Consider the following 22909-nt stretch of genomic DNA (forward strand, 5'->3'; position numbering starts at 1 on the left):
ACAGACGTTTAGTCACTACTTCCACTGTTGTCTTCAGGGTGCAGAAAATGAAACGTTTTCATGCAGATGTTGAAGGAGATATGCTGGGCTTTAAAACCACCACTGGGCATTTAGTTTTTGGAGGAATTTCTGCTCTAAAATCTCTCACTTAGGAGAAATATTTAATATAAATGACAGTAGAATTAGGGAGCCTCTGGGAACTGGAATGAAAATACATTAAACAGATTTGTGGGTCATTCCAGAACTGAAGGATGTTTGGGCTTCAAAATGTTTTAAAATCAATCTTCTCTTCTCCAGTGTTCTGCTCCACATTGATCAGTAATAGGTGCTGATTGTCTCATTTTATTCCATGTTTTCTGTGTTGTTGCTAACCCTACTCTAATCCATGCTAATGCTAGCTTTTTCTCAGCAGTAGAAGCTAGATATTTAGCTAGCTGTTACTGCTGACCACTGATGGAAAACAGTCCAAAGAATGAGTCTGATCCTGATAATATGAGGTAGAGAGAGACATTCAATCAAGACTGACAATGGATGAAAAGATGGAGAATAGAAGAGAGGACACAGCTTTGATCTACACATTCTGTAGGAACACTGTTGGAGGATGGAAACGACTAAAACTGGACAGAAAAGACAGAAACATCATCACCAGGTTATGCTAACATGTTGTGGGACACGTTCCACAAATAATTATTTAAAATATTATGTTGATTAAAGAATTTTCCCACAATTACAGAGACATCAATGAAAAATAAAATAAAATAAAATAAGGAGATTTAAATTTGATTCTGTTTTATTAGAGGTCCAGTTTGGTCATCAGAGGGGTGGACCAGAGAAAATGACAGTTAGAGGAACTCCAGATTTATTTAGTATTTCAAATATTTTAAACATTGTTTTCTCCTAGTTTTTATAGAATTGGTCACAGGACAAAAACATTTACACAGATATTGCATGTTTTAGTGTTTTCTACGTGGATTATTGGATGTAAAATGTCCTCCAGGTCTGGACTGAGCCTCATATAGCTTCATCCTTCTGCTCGTAGAAAACACGTCCAGAAGTTCTTCGTTAGGTGCAGTCAACCTGTCCACGTTCTTCAGTATTATTTCTGCTCTGACAGCGGAAGCCAGGCAGGGAGAGAGGGGAGTAAAGGGAGGCTCCTGGAGGGCTTTTACACTCGAGGTAATTAAGGCAGTGACTGACAGCAGAGTGCCAAAAGGCTTAGACGCACTCCGATTGGCCGGAGCGCACTTTACAGCCCGCTCCTGTTTCCATCCGAGGCAGAAGACTTCTCCTCCCCGAAGCCTGAGGAGCCTGAGCAGAGCAGAGCCAGAGGACGGCCAGGACTTTACTCCACACTTTCTGTTCCTTCATGAAGTGAGCTTTTCCTCGCTGCAGAGAGAAAGCACCATGAGGTCTTCCTGTGAGTCCTTGGTCCGGCTGGCGGCGCTCCTGTCAGCGTGCGCGGCTTCAGAGTACGAGTACCTGAGCTGGAAGTCGGACGGGTACAACGGCGGCCGCAGCTACGGGAAGCCTCCCCAGTGCGTGGACATCCCGGACGACCTGCGGCTGTGCCACGGCGTGGGCTACAGCCAGATGCTGCTGCCCAACCTGCTGGAGCACGAAACCATGGCGGAGGTGAAGCAGCAGGCCAGCAGCTGGGTGCCGCTGGTGCACAAGAACTGCCACCCGGGCACGCAGGTCTTCCTCTGCTCGCTCTTCGCGCCCGTGTGCCTGGAGCGGCCCATCTATCCGTGCCGCTGGCTGTGCGAGGCCGTGCGCGACAGCTGCACCCCCATCATGGAGGCGTTCGGCTTCCCCTGGCCGGAGATGCTCACCTGCGACAAGTTCCCCCAGGATGACGTGTGCATCGCCATGACGCAGCCCAACGCCACGGAGGCCACCAAGCCCACAGGTAAGGCCACCTGTAGCTCACCTGTACGTGCACAGAGCAGGAGGTACTGCCGTACCTGGAGCCTCATCACAGCAGGGCTTACTGATCCATCCTTACGTTTTACATATCTTTAAGATGTCACAAAAAAGAGACAGATGAGCAAAGTCCTAGAAAAGCTGCATTCATGAGCCAAAGCACCAAAACAGCCTTTCTCTAAGAAGCAGAGCCCAAATTAAATGTATTGAAATAAATCCGCCTCTGGTTTAGATTCTCTGTCATCTTCCCTCCACAGAATAAAAGCTGTCAGAGTTAAACATATTTATTTGCTAAAATAACTTCCATATGCAGCTTTTATTTTGGAATGTGACCTCCCTGGAGGATGATGAAAATCCCCAAATTTTCTTAAGAAAATCTTCTCAGCATGAGCTGAGCGTGTCTGTGGTGGAGCTCAATAGTTTCTTTGTTATCTCCAGTGAAAGAGTGACAGAATGTGATTTACAGTAATAGAAAACAGAGCAAAGCTGCAAATCATCTCATTAAGGAAGCTGGAACAGTTTAGATAAATGAAAGTGTTGAACAACTTTTAAATCATTTCTGTGCAGAATGAACTTCCTACCTCTGAGAAAACAAGCAGCAGCACTTTTGCCGCCGTGTAGAAGTCGACACCCGTGCAGCTAAAGGGCTCTAGAATGTTGTTTCAGGGGTGAAGGTGTGTTTGCAGATGCAAATCCCAGCACAAACAAACCAAATGCAGCCTTTTGGGGGAGAAATGTCCGTGGTGATAACCTGGATCTGGTCCCGTTTTAACCTCCCCCCAGGCTCCTCACAACTCTGATCCGTTCTGTTTTCTTTTCACTGTGATCTGCTGCGTAAACTCAGATGAAGTCTGCTGTTGACTCGGACTGATGGTGTAATATTGGAAAAGCTCTAACAGATGGTAGTCATTTATTTCAAGGTGTTTGCTGAGTTAGAGGACAATGCTGGGAGGACGTCCAGCAGCGAAAAGCCGAATACCTGCATCTATTAGTTCCTGTTGTCTGACGAACGGTTTCATCTGCAGAAAACACACTGAGGAACTAAACTATCGTCAAACAGTCTGGGTCACTTAGAAATGCCCTTATTTATGAAGGAAAATCTGACTTTGTTTCAGTGAAGACAACATTAAATGAATGATAAATCCAGTGTAGACATAGTTAATGTGGTAAATGACTATTGTAGCTGTAAACAGCTGATTTTTAATGGAATATCTCCATAGGGGTACAGAGGAACATTTCCAGCAACCATCACTCCTGTGTTCTAATGCTACATTGTGTTAGCTAATGGTGCTGAAAGGCTCATTGGTGATCAGAAAACCCTTGTGCAGTTTTGTTAGTTTAAACTGTAGTGCATGTGAACTAAAATGTAGTCGGGAGGCGGTGAGCCAACTCATTTCTCAAACATATCGTCCTTCCTGTCATTAATAAGCTCTAAAGCTGACAGAAACCCCTAAAAACACACATTTAAAGACATAACCTACTGAAGACACAGTTCAGTGTTGGTTTAAGGGTCTGCCTGTCGTGCCAACGTCCCGCCGGCTGCCATGACGACGTGTCCAACCACCTGATTGTCGTTTACCATGAAACAGAGGGGATTTCCTTCATCACATCATCAGCTTACTTCTGTTTCCTTCTGAAGCTGTAAACACGCCATGAGAAGACGTTTTCTCTGGAGATGTTTGCCTCTGATGGAGGACGGTGGAGCTTCCAGTAATTACACAGAGCCCAGTGTATCTGTGTGGAGGAGGGGGTGGCTACTGACTGACGTGGTGGTATGGACGGAGGCCCATGTTTCTGAAAAAGACTCTTTTCAGAGTAGGAGGGACCACACAGAGCTCCAGACGTCACCTGTTCTCATCGGTCAGCAGAACTGATCCATCAGACCTGCAGCTGGACGCTTTCTGCTCCGATCAGGACGAAGACGACAGCAGAGGACTGATCTCCTCAGATGTCCTCGTTAATGACCGTTCTAGAGGTCAGCTAGCGGTGCTCTCTGCTGAATGCAGGCTGGTGATAATTGATTTAAAGGAGAGCTGGGCTCTGATAGGCCGAGGCTCCCGGTGACTCTGTAAACAGCGTCTGCTTTCACAGGCTCTTCACACCGACGTGTTACTTTCACAAGGTTTTGTTAAACACGTGTAATGGACAACTGGCAGAGCAGAGGCAGCTATTAGTTTCCCTCTCCATGGCCTCTCTGCTCCGTCCGTCCGGATCCAGATGAAGAGCAGTCGCTTTGGATTGTTGCTGCAGGGATCGCATCACATTTCTGCTCCAAGTTTGTTTGGAAAGTCAGCTCAGCTGTTTGGCACCAAGCGATCATTTGTGGTATTAGAAAAAATTGAAAAATTGCGTTGGTAAAACGTTTGCAGATATGCCTCTAGACTGAATTACTTTCTGGCAAAAATCAATCCTGGCTGTTTGGGGGCTGTTGTTGAGCTGTTTTTACCTTTTTATTCTGTACGTCAGCGTTCCTCCAGCTGAAGAACGTCCCTCCCTGCTCCTTCCACATTTCTAACCTTTTTTTTAGTTTTCTTTGTGTGTGTGCGTGGCTGTTGATGAGGTTTATTTTGAAAAGTGCGTCCTTGCAGAGGAAAGTGAGGAGAGTTTAGTGCAGCTCTCAGTCCCAGCAGGCTGTAAAAGCTGAGGACATTCCTGTCAGAGGTCAGGAGCTCTGCAGGCACACAGAGGTCTGCTGAGGACACATTTGTAGGATAAATCATGTAAAACTGGGATCTGAGGACGTCTTCAGACATTTCCCATGTACAGCTCTGTGACTGATCCGCTGCCCGTTTGTTGTGTTTGACATTTTGCCTCCTTTCCGTTCTTTTCCAAACCATGTCCCGTTGATGTGTTTTTTATCTGACAGGTTACTCTCTCATCTGCCCTCCATGTGACAATGAAATGAAGACGGACGCCATCCTGGAGCACATGTGTGCCAGCGAGTTTGGTGAGCTTCTTCCGTTATCAGCTGACGAGTCTCCGCATGCTCAGCAGCTCCTCAAATCAGGACACTTTGCATGGATTTTATCTTCCATCTTCAGGCTTTAAAACAGCCCATAAATTGTTTACAAAGTATGCAAAGCTTCATTTTTTCCTCTGCTGAAGCGCTCCGTCTGGCCATACTTGGTCATTCTTGGTGTTTGGGTTTTATCTCGGCTGTCTGCCGCGGTGGAGGACGATGTTCTGTGACTAATGAATTGGGGTCATTAAAGTCTTTTCATGGCAGGTCCTCGCAGTAGTAAAACGGCATGTTTGTTCTGCTGTCTGGCTGTGGCTGACGGTTTTACAGAATTCCTCCTGCACATGGGGGCTATAGCATTACACGTTCTTTTATGAAAGAATTTATGATAAACCATCTCTAAAAATACCAATTCTAGATTTACACGAGCAGTCACGTAGAAATGTCCTCATTTTTAAAAGAAAATTGGTGTTTTTCCAATGAAAATAACATTAAATAAATGATAAATCCAGTGTAGACATAGTTAATGTGGTAAATGACTGTTCTAGCTGTAAACAGCTGATTTTTAATGGAATATCTCCATAGGGGTACAGAGGAACATTTCCAGCAACCATCACTCCTGTGTTCTAATGCTACATTGTGTTAGCTAATGGTGCTGAAAGGCTCATTGATGATTAGAAAACCCTTGTTCAGTTATGTTAGCACATGGATAAAAGTGGGAGTTCTCATGGAAAACATGGAATTATCTGGATGAGCCCAGACTTTTTAGCAGTAGTGTACATTTAGTAACATAACATTGTGCACATTTTGCATTTGAAAAATTAAAGGAAATGTTAGAATAAAAAGGTTTTCTGCTCACTTTAGGTGGTTTTTGACTTCTTCAGAAAACAGTTGAAAGGTTCAGTAAGTTGTGACGTAGTGACCATTGAGCTTTCATTCCTCCTCCTGTTGTGTTTGACATCATAAATTATCAGCTGATCTGAAAAAAGAACAATCTTGTCTTTACATTTCTCTTGTAGATGGCCAGAGTTCGTGTTTTTTGGCCACTGGTCAAACCTGTTTTGTTTTCGGTGTCTTTCCCTCTGTATTGTAGTCTATAGCGCCACCTTCTGACAGCTCTACACAGCCAGGTTTATCTGCTCTAAAGCAGGAAGCCTGAACCACACCCACATTTTTCATTATTCAGTATTTCAGTGTTCGTACGTTCCTCTGTCATCATTGTAAGGTGAAACATAAAGTGAAGTGGAGCAGTCAGGAAAGGGATGCTTTAAAGACTCACTGCTTCTTCTGAAGGACAGAAGCTCCTCATTCACTCCATTTATATACTTCCATCTGGACAGTTTACAGAACATTAAAGGCTGTGAATCTACGTCTTCATGTAGACCACACTTTACAATATGATGCTTCAGAAGTTCCAATCATCAGTATGTTCTCCTTCAGTCTACAGCTTAAACGTAAAAGAATTCAGCAGATCTGATCTTTGTGACGCCATGTTCAAAACCACATTTAGCTGAATAAAGAGCTCTTAGACATCAGATACTGCTCAGTTTTCAATCAGAAATCACTGATTAAATCCAGTGGTTCTCAGTGGGAAGCTTTTCACACTCCTAGCTCAGAAAACATCCCATAATGTGCTGACATTACGTTAGTTATCATCAGTGGTACCGGGACTGACCACGTCTTTAGACCTGCAGAATGAGGCCTCAGTCTTATTGAAAGTCCTCTTTGAACCTTTTAAACATGTTTTGGTGCAGTAAATAGTTTGACAGGTGAACTGTTTTTTGTCTAAACGTGACATGTCAGAAGTTAACTTTAAGTTTGTTTTATATATATATATTGACATTCACACGTTTTAAATCATCATTTATGTTGAAAGAGTCTCATGAGATCCACATCCAGGAACAGATGCTTTAGAGGAGGTTTTTGAAGCAGTCAGGTCTTGTTGGTAACTTTCAGAGATGACTTTGTGGAGATCTTGTGAAACCAGTTTATTCTTTTCATTCAGAGTGTCTCTAACTGGAACTGAAACCAGACAGAGAAATAAAAAACAAAACAAAACTAGGAAGTCAGAAACACGTTCAGCTGTTCAGTGGATTGTTTCAGTTGTGGAAATGTGAAAATCTTGTCTGAGGAATCCAGTATGAGCTGCAGGAAGTAAAAAAACATGAAGAACGGTGGATTCAGTTAAAACCCAAACATGAGCTGAAGTGCCTTCATGAGGACCTCCACACAACACGTCAGGCTTTCATGTTTTATTCACTGGACCAGGACTGTCAGCTGGAGCTCCAGGTGCCAGACTGATCAGACTCACATTAGAAACAGACGGTGTTCTCAGGAACAGTTTAAAGTTTGTTTAACGGACGGCTTCAGTGTTTACGCTGCGCTGATGGAACTCCTGCTCTGCCGAGAGGAGAGGGCCACATGATGGGCTTGTTTCATGTCAGATGAAGACAGATGTTGTTTTTCTAGCTTGTCATGAAGCAGCTGACATGTGAGGATACACAGACGGATTTAGTGTCGGCTGAGGATGAGACTTGATGCTGCCGACCTCGTCTGCAATGTCACGACCCTCGGCGTTCCTTCAGAAGGAGCTGATTGCGGCGGGTAGACGTCTGACAGCAGATAGCATCAGAGCGCTCGTAGCAGCAGCAAGGCCAAGCATTTGTTTGCTGCTTTTTCCAGCCGGCTGAAAGAATTCAGTTTTGGTCTGAGGAGAAAAGTGCAGGAATAAATCCGTCGTCCTGCAGCTGAAGCCAAACACAAGTTCATGTCTCGTCCTGGGAAGAAGAAAATATGCAGCCAGGCCTTAATCATGATGTGTTTTATCCTCCAAGCAGAGATAAGACTCGTCCTGACTGCACTCACGAGTTCTGACTTGACTGAGTGGACGCTAGGTGACGGCACGCTTCACCAACATTAATTCTCTATCCAAGCTGCAGACCAGCCGAACAGATATGAGAGGTCGATTCTTGTTCTTCTTTGTGCAGCACGGAGATGGAAAAGCATGAAGAGGTTTGAGGAATGAATCGGGAGCTTCCACTGGAGGTTTTATTAATCTACACGGACCAACCATGTGTGAAATAGTCTCTCCCTGGCAGTGAAATGAGCATTTCTGTCTGCTGGAAATCTCACTTACTAGAAGCTGCAGAAAGACTGTTGAGCTAAAAGTGTGAAATTGTCTTTTTTCTGTACTAATGCGGCCTGCCTAACGGCTTCCTATCTGTTCCGTGTGGTTTGAAGTTGATGAAAGAAGGGACGGCTGTAGTCTTCAGGTTGTTGGAAGCTTTCTTCTAAGTTTCATTTTGAAGCTAATTCATCAGAGCGACAGGTTCTCAGAGTGAGGAGCAACACTCCCTAATTTCTCTGAAATCTTGATGATTCCTCCTTTTAACACACACACACACACTCAACTGGTAACAGATTTACAGCTCATCCCTCTCAACACTTTGTTCCCACCGCAGTTTATCTCGGTGCTTAAGGTTTTACGATGCCTCATTGTCCCAGAAGACTCCAGCAGCTCTTCCATTAAACCTGTCCTCTGCTCACTTTGCTGTCGTTGCCAAATTGCTGCTTCCTTTGCTGATGCGGTGAACGGCTCTGAGCTTATCGGATCGGTTGTGTTTCCGTTGCTGTGGATGGGAGCAGGACACTCCCTCCTGCTGCTTTATGACACCCCGGGTCCCGTCTATACGTCTGAACCGACAGAGGAACCAGGTCAGGGGTCAAACACCACAGCAGAGGGAACGTCCACCGAATGAACAGGCTCCAGTTGCAGTGTGCATGAATCCACCAGTCTAAGATTCACTGCTTTAATTTAAACACGTTGATGGTGAAACTGTTCCTACAGTTCTGTTTTTTTTAGTTACAAAGTTAACGCTTCCAAATAAAGTCTAATGAAACAGAAGCAGTCAGAGGTTTTAAAGGATAGAGAGCACTTTATTTTGACCGCTGAGATCACATCCTGATTTCCAGCTAAATATTATTGTTGTAAATCTGTCATGTGGGAGGCTAAAGTAGGAGCAGGTCTTCTCCTTTTATTATTATTTATAAGCTTGAATTGGTAAAAACTGTGCAATAATTCAGCAGTAGGATCCCAGTCTACAGGGTACAATGAATATTAATTTATGCAAGAAAAAACAGTACAATTTGAACGTATAATTCAAATTTTTACTCAAAATTTGACACAAGTTAAATCACATCTACACTATCATTTAAAGGTTTGGGTTCACTTAGAAATGTCTTTATTGTTGAAAGAAAAGACTTTTTTTTTTCAATGAAGATCACACTAAATGAATGATAAATCCAGTGTAGACATAGTTAATGTGGTAAATGACTATTGTAGCCGTAAACAGCTGATTTTTAATGGAATATCTCCATAGGGGTACAGAGGAACATTTCCAGCAACCATCACTCCTGTGTTCTAATTAGGGCTGGCCCGAATAGTGGTTTCTGGCCTCCGAATATGCGGGCCCTATTAAAGACGAATATCCGGATATTCGTTCTGCCCCGTAACGTCCGACTGGGTGGGGTGGTGCGCGCGGCGGTGGCGGAGACGGTCCGAATATTCGATCCGTTCGTCTGGTCTCCCGGGTCCACATTTTGCCCTCGTTTAGTCTTTAGTTCAACTGAAGAATTCCCAAACAGCAGAGGTCTTCAGCATCTTGTCTTGTGTTTATGCAACGAAGTGAAGCGTGACGTCAGAGTCGGCAGCCACCCGGCCATTCGGGTGGTGTTTACAAAGGCGCAGGTAAGAGAGTAGCTCGGAATATTTTCATCTGGGGGGAGGAGGGGGTGATCACATAGACATGTGTATATGTTTGTGATCACAGGACGAGATGAGCCGATGTGGGCTGAAGGCGGAGGGAAGACAGTAACGCTGCATATTCTTTCCGCCCGATGACGTCCGACGCCGGGGTGGGGGGCGAATATTCGGATACCAAATTAATATCCGGATAGTGCCGTAGCGAACGAATATTTGGATATTCGGGTCCAGCCCTAGTTCTAATGCTACATTGTGTTAGCTAATGGTGCTGAAAGGCTCATTGATGGTTAGAAAACCCTTGTACAGTTATGTTAGCACATGGATAAAAGTGGGAGTTTAATGGAAAACATGGAATTGTCTGGATGAGCCCAGATTTTTAAACGGTAGTGTTTGTAAAACTTATCAGCAAAATCTAATTCCAGTAGTAGAACACATAAATAAATATGAATAATTCGTTATGAACGAGTGCTCTGTGAAGACTCTTCCATATGATCAGGTAATATTTTAGTGTTGGTCTCTGTGAAGGAGGTCGAACTGCTGGGTAACAAACTAACCAGTTATCCACAGGTGAGATAAATCTGAAGGGACACAAGATCGTTATGAGGACAAGAATGAAATTTGGTGATTTTAGTTTTTTCTCAAATTTCTGCTTTTTCTGGAACTGCCCCCTTGGACATTCAGCATAAACCAGATGTGAGGGACAGTCGGTGTGTTTACAGGAGCATGCTGATGAGGCTAGCTTTGCACCTTTAACTTTCTCCACCTCATTGATTGGGATCTGAGCAGGTAGAGCTGTACAGGTGTGTTCTATCCAGGAGCTACGAGGCTGTTCCATGTGGTCCATTTCTAGTCCTCTTTTTTTCAATTCCCCACATCTAAACATCTGCATTCATCTGGCCTGAACCTCCTACAACCACTGCTCTCCTCTGTCGTTCTACATTCTCTCAGCTGGTTGTCTGCTTTGTATGTAAAATCTAATTCTATTATCATCAGTAGGTGCAGAACTACAGTCAGATAGCAGCAGAAGATGGAAACACCTTGTTAGTTCCTTCATCGGGGTTCTTAAAGCTCCTCATCTTTTTCTCTGTGATTTTGCAGATTGTTGATATTTTACAGTTTACTGGGAATTATTTCTATAAATATCACAGCACTTATCTACCTCCTAGGTCTTTCTACATCTTTATTCTGATGGCACAGGAGTGTTTTGTAGAAACACCAGCAGTGTTCTGAGCGTTGCAGTCTGGGTTTGATCCTTCTGTGAGGAGATGTGGAGCAGCGCCTCCACCCAACGCCTCCTCCTGGGTGTGTTTAGAGCTGGAGGTGAAAGTAGTTCCTCTAATTATGTGTGCTGACTTCTAGAATCTCAGAAAACATTAAAGGAAAAGCAGGAGCAGCTTCAGCCAGCAGAAGCCAAAGAAAAGAGTTGTTGGCAGTTATTTGATGTTAGCTTCTAATTGTGCGACGCTGCCGAACAGATTAATCCCTCAAACAACACGAGGTGCAAAGAAAGTTCAGAGCATCAACGGATTATCAAGGATGGAGGATTTATCAAGATGAAGTCCTTTCAGGGGTGGGCCAGGCCTTCTCTTCTATGACTCACTAATTATGAGCGCTGCCCATTTTGATTTCTGTGAACACTAAGCCTCCTCACAGAGAACGTTTGACGGAGGATAAAGGTCTTAATCCCTACCATGTGCACTCTTAATACAGGGGAAAGCTGGCTTTTTTAACACTTTAATTAGCAATGGAGATAGGCAGACATGAAGCCTCCTGTAGTGAAGGTTCAGGTCGTTATGTCACGCACGATTCTACAAAGAATGAGTCAGGAGGGATCTGGTGGTAAAAGTGGAGAAGTTCAAGTTTTTTCACTTCAGATCTTTGCTGGAGTGTGAAAATGATTCATGCTCAATCAGGCTGTTCTGGACTGAAGGTCACAAGACCGCATCTCCGGCGTGACTCTGATTTATGCCGACAGCAGCTCTCTCTATTAGATCGGACATAGTGCGGCGTGCTTTGATTTCCTCTCGCCGCTGTGTCACAAGGCCGTCTGCTGCACACATCAGTGGACGTCAGGAAAACCAGCGGCCGTAATACCGGCTGGCACACCGAGATCTGGACCACCAAAGTCTGACTCGTGCTCCGTTTCAAAGGGGGAACTGGAGGAAACGCGGAGATTAGAAGGTTAAATAGAGTTTAGTGAAAGATCAGGGGTATTATGGGCCATCTGAAAAACAGCCTGAGATTCAGAGAGAGGTTAAAAAATGACAAGGAGCTGCTAATTCTGACCAGACAGGTGTGTCACTTTCCATCAGGGAGAACTGGCTTGGACCGTAAGTTCAAAGTACAACCTTATTTGTAATGCTTCTTTTCCCATGAACTAGAACAGGAGGAACTCTTAGTGGCTTTGTGTACGGTTTTATGGCTCCTGATGTCTGCATTCGTATCAGATTATCTATAAAACACTTCATATTGCATTATTTGAACTAAAGGCATGCTTTCTTTTTTGTGCTTGATGACAATTCTTTGTGTTAACCTGTTTAGTGCCTTTTATTTTCCCATGATGTTTAATAATTTGCAGTATTTGAATAAAGTGTACACAGGTCCAAATCTAAGCTACAGTTCAGAAGTTTGGGCTCATCCAGATAATTCCATGTTTTCCATGAAAACTCCCACTTTTATCCATGTTCTAACATAACTGAACAAGGGTTTTCTAACCATCAATGAGCCTTTCAGCACCATTAGCTAACACAATGTAGCATTAGAACACAGGAGTGATGGTTGCTGGAAATGTTCCTCTGTACCCCTATGGAGATATTCCATTAAAAATCAGCTGTTTACAGCTACAATAGTCATTTACCACATTAACTATGTCTACACTGGATTTATCATTCGTTTAGTGCTATCGTCATTAAAAAACCTTATTTGAGTGGTAGTAACCTCACTGGTACCATTGAAATGAAATAATCTGTGTTGAAAGTTCTGGATATCATTTTCTAAATTTTGAAATCAAAAAAATGAAATGCTCAGATTTTCACTAAGTTATGTTGGTAACAATCCAGAAACTAACTTTATGAAAGTGACCAATGCTAGACGTTTTGACCAATAAACATCTGAGGAGAAGGTCCTGACTGGCTCCTACTGTCATGTTCCTTTTCATAGTTAAAACGTATTAACTAGGAGCTTTCTGAGACAGCGCTGAAACTGAAAATAACATCATTTTTTCTTTTCTGGTTCTCCACCCACAGCTTTGAAGGCCAAGATCAAGGAGGTGAAGCGAGAAAACACGGACCGCAAGGTGATCCTGCAGAAGAGGAAGAAGATGTTGAAAGCAGGCAACCTGAAGAAGAAGGACACGAAGAAGCTGGTGTTGTACTTGAAGAACGGAGCGGACTGCCCCTGCCAACAGCTGGACAACCTGACAAACCAGTATCTAATCATGGGCCGCAAGGTGGACAAGCAGTACCTCCTCACAGGCATCCACAAGTGGGACAAGTCCAGCAAAGAGTTCAAAAAGGCCATCAAGAAACTCAAGACCCACAAATGTCCTACATTCGAGAACGTCTTCAAATAATATGACCGGCCCCCACCCCGGTCACATCTCCTCCTACGTACGAACTTGCACAAGCATTCCCAGTCTTTGCTTTCTGTTGTCCTGTTCATATATCTATATATCTTTGTATATTTACAGATATACTTTGGAATGTCCTTGTTAAGTTTTAGTGGAATGGGGGAAGTGATAACATCGCTAATGAACGAGCTGAGTTTCCTTTTGGTGAAAGAAAAAGGACGTCGTAGTGAAAGCCCTTCCGCGTTGAAATCATTTCCGCCACATGTATGTACATACTTTTTGAAATTTTCCCTATCCTCGCACAGGTCAGTGGATTGGTTGGGCATTTTGGAAAACACTTGGAAAAACTTTCTTCTTTGCCTCGAGCTCGATCAGAAGATGAAACCACTTTTGTGTCTGGTAGAAGCTAGAGCCAACAGACAGTTAGCTTACCTCACATAAAGACTGCCACTGAGGGCCAAGAGCTATCTTCCTTCTGTCCAAAAGTAAAAAGGAGAAACGGTCAATTTTAGATTTAGTTTCTTGTTTTATTGAATAAATGTCACGGGTTATTTAGTGGGCCAAGCTAGTTTGTTCCTAGTCTTTGTATGAACATAGGCTAACCATCTGCTGGTCACCTATTAGCTAAAAACCTGCCCCAGTGTCCTGTAAACAACCTCTTTTTGTGATGATTTATTAATTACTCTTAAAATCAATGATTAGACTACAGAAATGTGAGCTTTAAAAGCTATGTAGGGTTCCTGTTGAATAACTTATTGACAGAAGTGTGAGGGTGCTGTCGTTCGCTGAAGACTGCACTGCCGCCATGCAGATCATTTACGCTTGATTTCTTCATGTAATTGTTTGTCATTTGTTACTTGAAAATCATAAGAGAATCATAACCACCAATCTGCATCACCAGATCATGTTTAGGCCTGTGTGGCTGGTTTCTTAATCTTTTTTACCGCTCGTCTTTCTTTATACGTTCAGTCTGCAGTACTCATTATTCATCAGTAAAGGAATGTTTAAAGTGCAAAAGTTATCAAAGTGCAGATATTGCCAAATGTGTGTTCTGGTTTGTTCTGCTTGAGTGTCTCTGATCCGTTCTAGCACTGTTTTGTTTCAGATTTGAATGTCAGCAGTGCATCGCTGCCTATGTCATGTACATACAAATTTTACATAAATATAGAAAAAACTAAACTGCGTCTCTTATATTATTCAGTTTTCTTCTATGGATTTACATAACATTATGGCTGATTCATTAGTCAAATGAAATATCTCAACACACAGAACTTTCCTACAATACTGACAGCATTTTAGTACAAAAACTACATTCAACATTTTGGACCACTTATAAATGTCCTCATGTTTGAAATAAAAGCAGCTTTTTTTCAATGAAGATACCATTAAATAAATGATAAATCCAGTGCAGACATAGTTAATGTGGTAAATGACTATTCTATCTGTAAACAGCTGATTTTTACTGGAATATCTCCATAGGGGTACAGAGGAACATTTCCAGCAACCATCACTCCTGTGTTCTAATGCTACATTGTGTTAGCTAATGGTGCTGAAAGGCTCATTGATGATTAGAAAACCCTTGTACAGTTATGTTAGCACATGGATAAAAGTGGGAGTTCTCATGGAAAACATGGAATTGTCTGGATGAGCCCAAACTTTGGAAGGGTAATGTACATTTATCCTGACTTTTCATCCAGCACAAGAATCAAATCAGTTTTGTTTAACACTTGGGTTTATGCTGAAGCTAAACAAGATGGTGGATTTAACTGCATAACTTTGTTTTTATTACATTTTATTCCTAAACATTAGCATCCAAATGTGCTTCAGAATCCTCAAACCTGACCGTGGAAAAGACTTATCATGTTAGTGCTAACATGAAAACACAGCATGTTAGCACTGTTGCTCATGTTAGCCTTCAGTTTAAAAAAGTGCTCTTTGGGAGAACATGAAGTTGTTATTTTGCTTGTGTTTTACTATCTGTGTCTTTATCCGATATGGGAGATTCCGCTAAAGTCCGTGTTACGTAAATGTTGTAATTTCCAAAAATCAGCAACAGTCTGCATGGACAGATGCTTTTCTGACATGCAGAAGTGTGTAAAATGGTACTTGTGGACTCGTGTGGACTTGGGGAATCTGGCCCAGGTGTAGCTTCAGAGCTCTGTTACCTGAAGGCTGAATTACCAAAGAGGAAAACTACCCTCTGGGTTCCAAAGGATAATAATTGTCAGCTAAGATGGACCATTAACTGGCAGTAAAAGTTGATGTGATATGAGGCTTGAAGTTGACTCCAGAAATGTTGCTGAGAATCTGTAATTTCTAAAAAGGCCTCGTGTCAAAACCTATTTAATAACCTTCCAGACTTCAGTAGTTTTGGTCTGACTGAAGACACATTTGTGCTCGATAACTTCTTACATAGAAACTCATGTTTACATCTATTTATCTCACCAGAACAGCTTTCTGCACTCTAGAATGCTTTTATATCCCATCTAATCATAATACGGTGCCAATCATACCGCTAAAGCGAGGTTTAGAGAAAGTGCCACTGGTGTTGGAATTAATGAACTGTTCACTTGGATAAAAACATACAGCCTGCTTCCAAAAGCAACTGCATGGTTGTGGGTGTGTAACAGCTGTATCTATGTAAGGGCCTTGTAAACATTTGGTGTCTTGGAACTGCACTGCAAAGACCGTGAAATCTCTTATCTTTATGTAAACCCTTACTTTGGCTTTCCATGTGAAGTGTGATCCAGTTAAAACAAAGAGGAACGACGTCTGCCAGAACAGCCACCTCTGCTTCGACAGTTGTGCCAAACAGAACTCTGCCAAACTATCATTTTCACGCTTTTAGGATAGATAAAGCATCACGCTGCCAGATCTCCACACCGGAGGACCTCTCACACGCATGTGCATCTCTCCAATGATGCTAAATTCTTGTCTGGGTGTCTTCGGATTCAATCTTGTTGTGGTTTCACAGGCTGTTAGTGTCTCGGTATGTGGCGTGTAAATGCTAATCCTGAGATATACATCATTAGCAGCTCATGCTGGAGGTGAGCTCTGATGCTTTGTCAGCCAAAGGGCAGCGCTGTCTAATCAGCTGTCAAATTTAAAACAATTGTTTTCACAAAGTCTGTGTTGATGGATACCGTTTCCACGCTGAACAGGCATGACTTTCCCATGTCATCTCATTTGATTCATGGACTTTACATGTTTTCCCTGAACAGAAAGCCCAGATCTGAGCAGCTCCATGATAAATGTTTGAATGTAAATGCTTTTATGAGCTGAAATCCATCATGTCAGAACAACATACGTAAACAACAAAATATGAGAGCATTCTGTCAATAAAAAGCCTTGTTAAAAACCAGGAAGTATCAAACGGACCAACGTCTTGCCCATCTGGTTTCAGTAATGGCTTTGGTATTGGAAAATATATGTCAGATGTGGACTTTGCTTTCTAATCATTACTTCAGCTGCCTTCAAAAGAGGCCCAGGAAACCCGGGGCCAAGCTACAGCTTTGTCCTATTAAGAGATGATCTGCAAAAAACATCCGGTTGTATTCGTCGTCCCACTGAAAACCTCAAATTGATGAAGCTGATGAAGTACTGTTTTGATTGGTTCCTCGTCAGAGACCAAGAAAGTATTCAATTATCCCTCTGATATTATGACCACGCCATGATTTCAGTCTGTGTGATAAGAAAAGCTCGGAAAGTTTGACTGGATGGAGAGCTTTCAGTTATATGTGCTTCAGACCCTTAGCACAATGACAATCTACACTCTGTACTAGTATATATATACATGTATATAATATATACTCTATACTTAAGACCAGTTAATAATAGAGTAATAATACAGTATATATCAATGGGTCGGTTTCAGGGGCTTGCAGGCTGGTTTATTGCGGGCTGAACGGTTGTGCATGCTCTGACTGCAGGGACCCTCCCTGTAGCAGCTCTTCCAGGGTAGTTTTCATGGGAGAAAAAAGAACCAATCCAAGGTAGGTACCTCTGAGGCCCTAAAGACTACTCCTGGACACTAACTGGAAAACAATCGCCAGTTTTCTACCCTCTCGATGTCTTTGTCCATCAGTCTTCACATTTCTAATGTTCATTACCATCAAGAACTTAAAATTCACCATGTAGACTAACAGAACAAACCAGCATCGTATTATTTCCCACAGCTCACAGAATAAAGTTATTTGTCGTTGGCACAATCAGAGTTACCGTAGCGGTTGAAGCCATCAGATCCTACAAAGACAGCTTCAAAGAGTCATTTACAGGAATATTCCTACACTGTTTGTGCTATATGATCCCTGCCTCATGTTCCTGCAGTGGAAAGCTGCCGAGCACATCAGTTTAGTGACCATGGTTAGTGATGTAGCGATGAATCCACTGAGATTTATGACCTAACTATACTTCTACTCAGCTCGGTAAAGCATTTTAGTGTCTTTTGCTAATTATTTTGGATCTCTTTTATTGATTCACTCTCACTGCTCTTATTGCCCAAAAAACCTGCACACTGTTTGCACAGAACAACACACAGATTAACTAGTGAGCAGCTTCTTTGTGAATGGTGGTTGGGTAACAAGCTAATATAAATGTTAGCGTTGCTTTGAGACAACATTCACCTGCAGTAAAGACGTCACTCTGTCCTTGTTCTCTGGATAATTTGCCAGTGTTAGCTCAATCCAAAATCCACATTATACACAATAAATGGTTGCCATTTTCATTACAGTACCTATTGAAAGAATCTGAATCCTATGAGGCCTTTCATTGTTACTGATAGTCTGCATTTCCAATCCCAGTGAGCTCATCGGACGAATGCAAAAGACAGATGTTGATGCTTGAGGTCAGATCATGAAATGGAGAGCAGTCAATCACACCTCTATGAAAGTCAGAATATGTTGATAGCCTCTGGGAGCCACCAGGGTCAGTTTACACCATGTTAGAACATAAACTAGCAAAAAAACTCACTCACCTCAAATAAATCCTTCCCAAATATGGTTTCTGTCATATTTTGTGCTACTGGCGTCTGTTCAAATGTTAATTTTTCTGTTCAGTTTGGCTGAAATTAGTTCTTGATGGTGTGAAATAAAGGTGAATGTGTATGAAGTAGATGTGAAGACATCTCCAGTCCTCTGCCCAGGAATCGTTAATAAGAATGTGAAATGACTGCTCCTTGTTTGACTGTAATTCACTGTTGCCTGTTTTAAACCACCAAACTGTACTAACTGATATTCTGAGATATCTTTCAGACTGCTGCAGTGGGGTGTTCCTGGTCTGCAGTGGTCAGCATCTATCAAAGTGATCCAAGGAAGGAACATTGTAGAATCAGACACAGGGTCATGGACGGCCAAGCCTCATTGATGCATGTGGGGAGGAAGGCTGGCCGTGTGGTCGGATCCAACAGACCAGCTACTGTTGGTCAGACTGCTGAAGAAGTTCATGCTGGTTCTGGTAGAAAGGTGTCAGAATACGCAGAGCATCAGTTTGTTGTGTCTGGAGCTGCATAGCTGCAGACCAGTCATGGTGTCCATGCTGACCCCTGTGCACCACCGAAAGACCAACAATGGACATGTGAGCATCAGAACTGGACCACAGAGCAATGAAAGAAGGTGTCCTGGTCTGATGGATCACGTCTTCTTTCACATCATGTGGATGACCGAGTGCATCGCTTACCTGGAGAACACATGGAACCAGGATGCATTATGGGAAGAAGGAAGCAGGAAGCAGGAAGCTTATATACTCAGTGAGAGTAGCATGTTTGTCTCCAAGAGACGTTTCATTTTGAAAACTAGAGGAGTCCAGATATCACAGAACATCTTTATGGTCTAGAGGAGTCCAGATACCACAGAACACCTTCAGGGTCTAGTAGAGTCCAGATACCTCAGCAGGCCTTCAGGGTGTAGAGGAGTCCAGATACCACAGCAGACCTTCAGGGTCTAGAGGAGTCGAGATACCACAGCAGACCTTCAGGGTCTAGAGGAGTCCAGATACCACAGCAGACCTTCAGGGTCTAGTAGAGTCCATGCCTTGATGGGTCAGGGACATTTTGGCAGAAAATGGGACCAGCACAGTATCATTTAGGTGGTCATAATGTTCTGCCTGATCCGTTTACAATCCATGGTTGAAAATAAGGCATATTTTAACAAACTAATATATTTTACTGTGATTTGTGCTGATAATAAAATAAATAACAGCTTTTTGACCATCCAGATGTTTATTAGTGTTGCAACATTTTCTGCACAGGTTTGAAAATGATTCTGCTAATGCTCTATCACACTATTATTCCAGAAAACTGCTTCACAAAGACATTTTTCAGCCCGTGGGATCACAGGGAATGTTGTCTCTGACTAATAACTCCATACCAGAAGAGGCTCTAGTTACCTCTTCCTCCCCTCGGTGTTTCAGAGACACATCTGGGGAACTTTTGGACAGCGCTGTCTGCTTCAGATGCAACTCCACATCCTCACATTAACAGGAGGAAACAATAAAGTGTTATTAAGACTTATAGCGCAAATATTTGGCAGCAAATAAGCCATCGTAACAGAACTTTTTGTTCTTCACAAAATGTTTCATTTTATGGATCTCTGAACCGTAGCTGAGTCTTGGGGTTTTAAAAAGTGAGCCTCCTCTCTGTTCTTAATCCATGTATGTGCCTTCAAAGCTGCTGCCTTTTCCCCAACTGCTATAAAACCATCCTTTGTCTTTAGTGGTATAGCTGGATACTCTGTTTTACGGTGCACCATCAGTAGCCAGCAGCTTAAAAGGGTCATTTGGGAGGATTTTGTGTGGGCAGCTCAGTCAGCCCAAATATACGCCCTAATAAAGCTGGGACATGTATACAAATCACACTTAGATGGAACATTATAATGATTTCCTGTCACTACAGAGATGAAATACATCCTCTTTAACACAGTTTGGACTGCAGTTTGAAATTCTAAAAGTGAGCGTTGGCATGACTAGAACTTCAGGGTGTGTGACTGCATAAATTTACAGTCATTGAAATACACAAGTGTTTTTCTGGCTGTCCTGGTGACCCTGAGCTGCAGAGCTAACCGTTAATGTCTCTGGCTTGTCTGCAGACTTCAGGAAGAAGGATGAGTCGGCACACGGTGTAGCAGACTAGCTTCTTTGGAATTCTGGGATCGCAGTCAAATTGGCAGATGACTCACATCAATCTTCTGGCTGAACCTCAGGCTGGATGCCTCTCGCTAGCGGCTCTCAGCTCACAGCGGGCCTTTATGAGTAGAACAGCTAGAAACCCGGCAGAACGGGGACAACCTGAAATAAAACAGGGAAACAATTGTTTTCTTTTTCACACAGATCCACAAGAGAGCGGGAGGAGGTGTGTGTGTGTGTGTGTGTGTGTGTGTGTGTGTGTGTGTGTGTGTGTGTGTGTACGTGTTTATCTATACCGGTGGGGACCCGGTGGGGACTTTGACCTGACTATTGGTATATAGGTGGGGACTCGTCTTACGGACCTAAAATGAGGTCCCCACAAGTTTAAACAGTGTTTTCTTGGCCATGTTGTTGTTACTGAAAAAAGTAAAAGTGCAAAAACGTTTCTTTAGGGTTAGCCATTGTTTTGGTGAAGGTTAAGGTTAGGGTCAGGGTTAGGGGTTAGGTATGAATGGGAGTCAATGGTAAGTCCCCACAAGGATAGGAATACACAGTGTGTGTGTGTGTGTGTGTGTGTGTGTGTGTGTGTGTGTGTGTGTGTGTGTGTGTGTGTGTGTGTGTGTGTGTGTGCTACACATGTGGCCGGCAGCCATATGTTTTTGAATAATAGCCATTAGTTTTAAGAGGATGATGTCATTGTAGGTTTGCTGTTCCAGTAACTATATTCCTGCAGTCCTGGATCACATCCCTGAAATGACTCCTGCAAAGCCTGATCCGTGTTGCTCTCTGAGGAAGGTGAGAGGTATGTGCAGTAAACATGGAATGATTAGCTAGTTTGTTCCCTCGGTTCGAGGATAAAGAAACAGAGGGGGAAAAAAAAGTTCTGCTGGATTTTTGATTCACTCTGATTTTAATTTATGGCTTTCAGCGAGCAGTTAAAGTTCTTCCTCTTCAGAAACCTCTCACTGAGGCTTATCCTCCATGCCTGTGGACTTGGGCGAGGATGTGAGTGAGTCCGAGTCTGGATAAAGCTGTGTGGTGCCAGTGTCAACATGGCCATGCTGTTCTGGGAGCACTTCACTGACTATCAATCACCAGCGACCGGCCGCAAGTTGTAAAAACGTGGTGAAAAAAAGAGAATTTATGATTGGTCATTAAAAACCACGGAGTCCCGTCAGAACCAGTCACAGAGAGTAATCTGAAGTTGTGGAAGCAGCTGGGTCAACTCTGGGCATCTGAACTCAAAATGTCTGGGAGGACTGATTCCTGAGGAGAACGGGCTATTGTTACTGAATGCAGGAATCTAAGATAACTATGTTTAATAAGGAATTTAAAACACAAAATCAGACTAAAGAAATCTGATTCACGTTTCCACAGAGTAGCCATGAGTGTAATTATAACTTCATACGGCGTCAGTTTGCTGTATGAATCTATTATAAGATTTAAAACAAAGCTTTGGGCTCATTTCCATGTTTGTAACGCAGACACAGGAACATTTCCCACTAATCCTTCAGCGTACAGCTCTAGCTGATGCATGAGGAGAGAGTCCCGAGGCCTGAATCATGACGGCCCGTTAAAAGTTCACGATGTTGCTCAATAATGCCTCTCCTGCTTCTAAAGCCAGAGATTTTTAAGTGAATTTCATAAATTGTTCCCTCAACAAACCACAAGCAGCTGTTCCTTCCAAAACTTATATCCAGGATGTAGGGGAGGGTCGGCCCGCTGAAACACACTTTCACCACCATTTAGTTCTCTGAGATGTACCCTCAGAACAGGCGATGCTCACAGCAGCTCAGACTGAGATGGAAATCCATTCCATAAACAATAAAATATACACGTTTTATTAATGATGGTGATGAGGCAGAAAGCTAGGACTAAGTGGTGCTCACATCATTTTGTTTTTGGTAAAAGGATAAGTCCTCTAATGAATCAGAACATGTGCTCCTGCTGTGAGGTTCAGGAGAACTTGGATGAAGAAGACTGTGAAGCGTTTTGTTGTCCCGTTCATCAGCCCAACCTCCTCCCTGACATGGAACTAAACAATACTGACAAAAGGCTAACTATGTTCTCCAAACATTTATTTCTTCATTTTTATTCTCAGAACAGATGGCTATCAAGCCCTTTTCCGTTCTAGCAACTAATTATGCAAAGTCATGGAACAATCAGATTACAACACGTGACATCTCCACAATAGGCGAGTGATTTGTTCCAAACATCCACTGCTTTCTGTTGGAGTTCTCTGTCATTTACATCCTGTTTGTGTATTTTCTTTTACATTCTATCCCTTTTAAAAGTGAGCATGCACAGTTAATATTTATTTGTTTTTACTGATTATGCTTCAGGCTGATCATTAAGTTGTCAGACCGATCTGTTTGATCAGCAATGTTCCCTGCTGAATGTTTTACCCCTCATTTATTACAACACTCTGTTCATTTTCATTTCTAGTACAGATGCCAGAGTTTTCAAAGACATCTATACCAGGGTGAATTTTAGGGCAATAAATGGAAAAACCTATGTACCTGGTGGAATGATGCAGCTTTGAATGTTTCAGTCATCATTCTGTCACAGTGGAACAAGATCG

The 22909-nt window shown here is 42.8% G+C and overlaps 1 protein-coding gene across 1 annotated transcript; it reads left to right on the forward strand.

Moving 5' to 3' along the window:
- The first annotated feature begins 823 nt into the window (after nt 1-823).
- sfrp1a (secreted frizzled-related protein 1a) lies at nt 824-14391 on the forward strand. The gene is made up of 3 exons (XM_022208911.2): nt 824-1909; nt 4790-4870; nt 12890-14391. The coding sequence occupies exons 1-3, from the start codon at nt 1405-1407 to the stop codon at nt 13213-13215; spliced, it is 912 nt and encodes a 303-aa protein (XP_022064603.1). The 5' UTR covers nt 824-1404; the 3' UTR covers nt 13216-14391.
- Nucleotides 14392-22909: the final 8518 nt, after the last annotated feature.

This window comes from Acanthochromis polyacanthus, chromosome 7 (genome assembly GCF_021347895.1).
Source record: "Acanthochromis polyacanthus isolate Apoly-LR-REF ecotype Palm Island chromosome 7, KAUST_Apoly_ChrSc, whole genome shotgun sequence".
NCBI lineage: Eukaryota > Metazoa > Chordata > Actinopteri > Pomacentridae > Acanthochromis > Acanthochromis polyacanthus.